This window comes from Sinocyclocheilus grahami, unplaced genomic scaffold (assembly GCF_001515645.1).
Source record: "Sinocyclocheilus grahami isolate Dianchi unplaced genomic scaffold, SAMN03320097.WGS_v1.1 scaffold3858.1, whole genome shotgun sequence".
Lineage (NCBI taxonomy): Eukaryota > Metazoa > Chordata > Actinopteri > Cypriniformes > Cyprinidae > Sinocyclocheilus > Sinocyclocheilus grahami.
In genome coordinates this window covers 36833-38409 of record NW_015508902.1, presented here as the reverse complement: position 1 = coordinate 38409, position 1577 = coordinate 36833, and the positions used below count along the sequence as shown (strand labels likewise).

The 1577-nt window shown below is 37.9% G+C and overlaps 1 protein-coding gene across 1 annotated transcript in view; it reads left to right on the top strand.

The window, feature by feature from the left end:
* Positions 1 to 975: 975 nt before the first annotated feature.
* LOC107576518 (tetratricopeptide repeat protein 7B-like) overlaps positions 976 to 1577 on the top strand; it is a gene marked incomplete at its 3' end in the record, with an annotated part of 27517 nt that continues 26915 nt past the window's right edge. Inside the window, exon 1 of the mRNA XM_016262683.1 lies at positions 976 to 1098. Coding sequence (XP_016118169.1) covers positions 976 to 1098 — 123 coding nt within the window. The remainder of the gene's footprint in view (positions 1099 to 1577) is intronic.

The following is a 1577-nucleotide window of genomic DNA, read 5'->3' as shown; positions in this document are numbered from 1 at the left end:
TATTGCAGCGCCACCTACAGCACTGGAGGCTGCAGTGCCGCGCGCTCTGCTGCCTGATGAACTTCACAAATCTGGAGGGGCAACTTCATTCAATCAGGATTACCAGAGGAACAGAGCTGTTCAATTCAGTGTGTAGCTAGTCTAAAACATGACAGAGTCTTCGCATTATTCTGCTTATTACGCGAGTTGTTACTAAATAAATAAGAGACGTGGAATACTGATTTGAGTTGAAATTATTTTATTACAGGATAAAGGAAAAACTGCAAAGATTAGAGGAGCACTGAACTCAATCCCTGATTTTCTGATTTCCCCATCCGGTCCTGATCAATTTGATACATTTATTTATGAATTTAGCCAGTCTTCGTTTTTCTTTTTAAATGTACTGTGTATGCTGCTTAGATTTATTGCGGGTCTGGATAACTGGATAATGGCAGCAAACAATGATAACGTTTGTTATTTGAAGAGATTTAATGGTTTAATGAAGCTTGTTCAAAAAAAACTTGCCAGTGTTTGTTCTGCAAAAATGACTGTATCTGACTGTAAATTATACAACGTATTACTAAGTATGGAAATGAAGTATTGATTTTTCATTAAAAAAATTTTAACCGAATAACCATCATCGTTCCTGTCTGAGACGGCACACGATTATTGAATGTCATTATTCAGAAATATTGACTACTGTAGGCCATGATTGACCAAGCAGAAATACATGTTATAAAATAAAATACAAATTAAATAAATAAATAAAAATTCATGTGAGAAAAAAAAGTCCAAATAATAGTCACGTGATAGGAATCGGTCCAATGAGAGAGTCAAAATAATAGCCACGTGATAGGAATCTGTCCAATGAGAGTTCAGTGCCATGGCCCGGAAGCGTAATCCGGTTCATGTTTTTATGCTCCTCTCCGGGTCTTTGATGTTTCTCACGACGCCGAGGCCAGCACAAAACCAGTCCTGAGCCCTCCTCCGCGAAAGATGACAGCCAGAAAGTCCGGGTCGCGATTAGAGACTGAAATAGAGCGCTGTCGATCAGAGGGACAATGGGACAAGATACCAGAACTCGTGCGGCAGCTGTCTGCGAAACTCATCTCAAACGGTGTGTGTGTTTTCTGTCTTCTGTAGCGTTACTCCTGGCTAACGCGGTAGCTCGGACAGTGTGTGTGAGTGAGTCTCAGGCCTGGTGGCAAAATCCGTATCACGTTCATTCCTGTACGTGTAACTACACATTTACAAAGCATTGAGAGAATGGTTTCTTTTCAGGGTGTCTAAAATGTGACATTAAAGCCTTTTTGGTGTTAGTCTGCTTTTCTGTCCAGTACACTTCCTGATTGTCCATACAGTTGTCTCCATTCATCTTCATAGTTTCTATAATTCATATTTGTATTAAGTCTAGTAGTTTATGGAGAGTCATTATTTGACTTATTGTCAATGTCAAAATATGGGGTTCTCTTTTGCATTAGATACACTTGAATGGTGCATATTTAAACTTCAACATTTTCATTCAAATTAAATCACACAGATAAAGAAAACTTTAAAGTAATAAATAATAGATGTATAATAAAAGATTTATAAAAAAA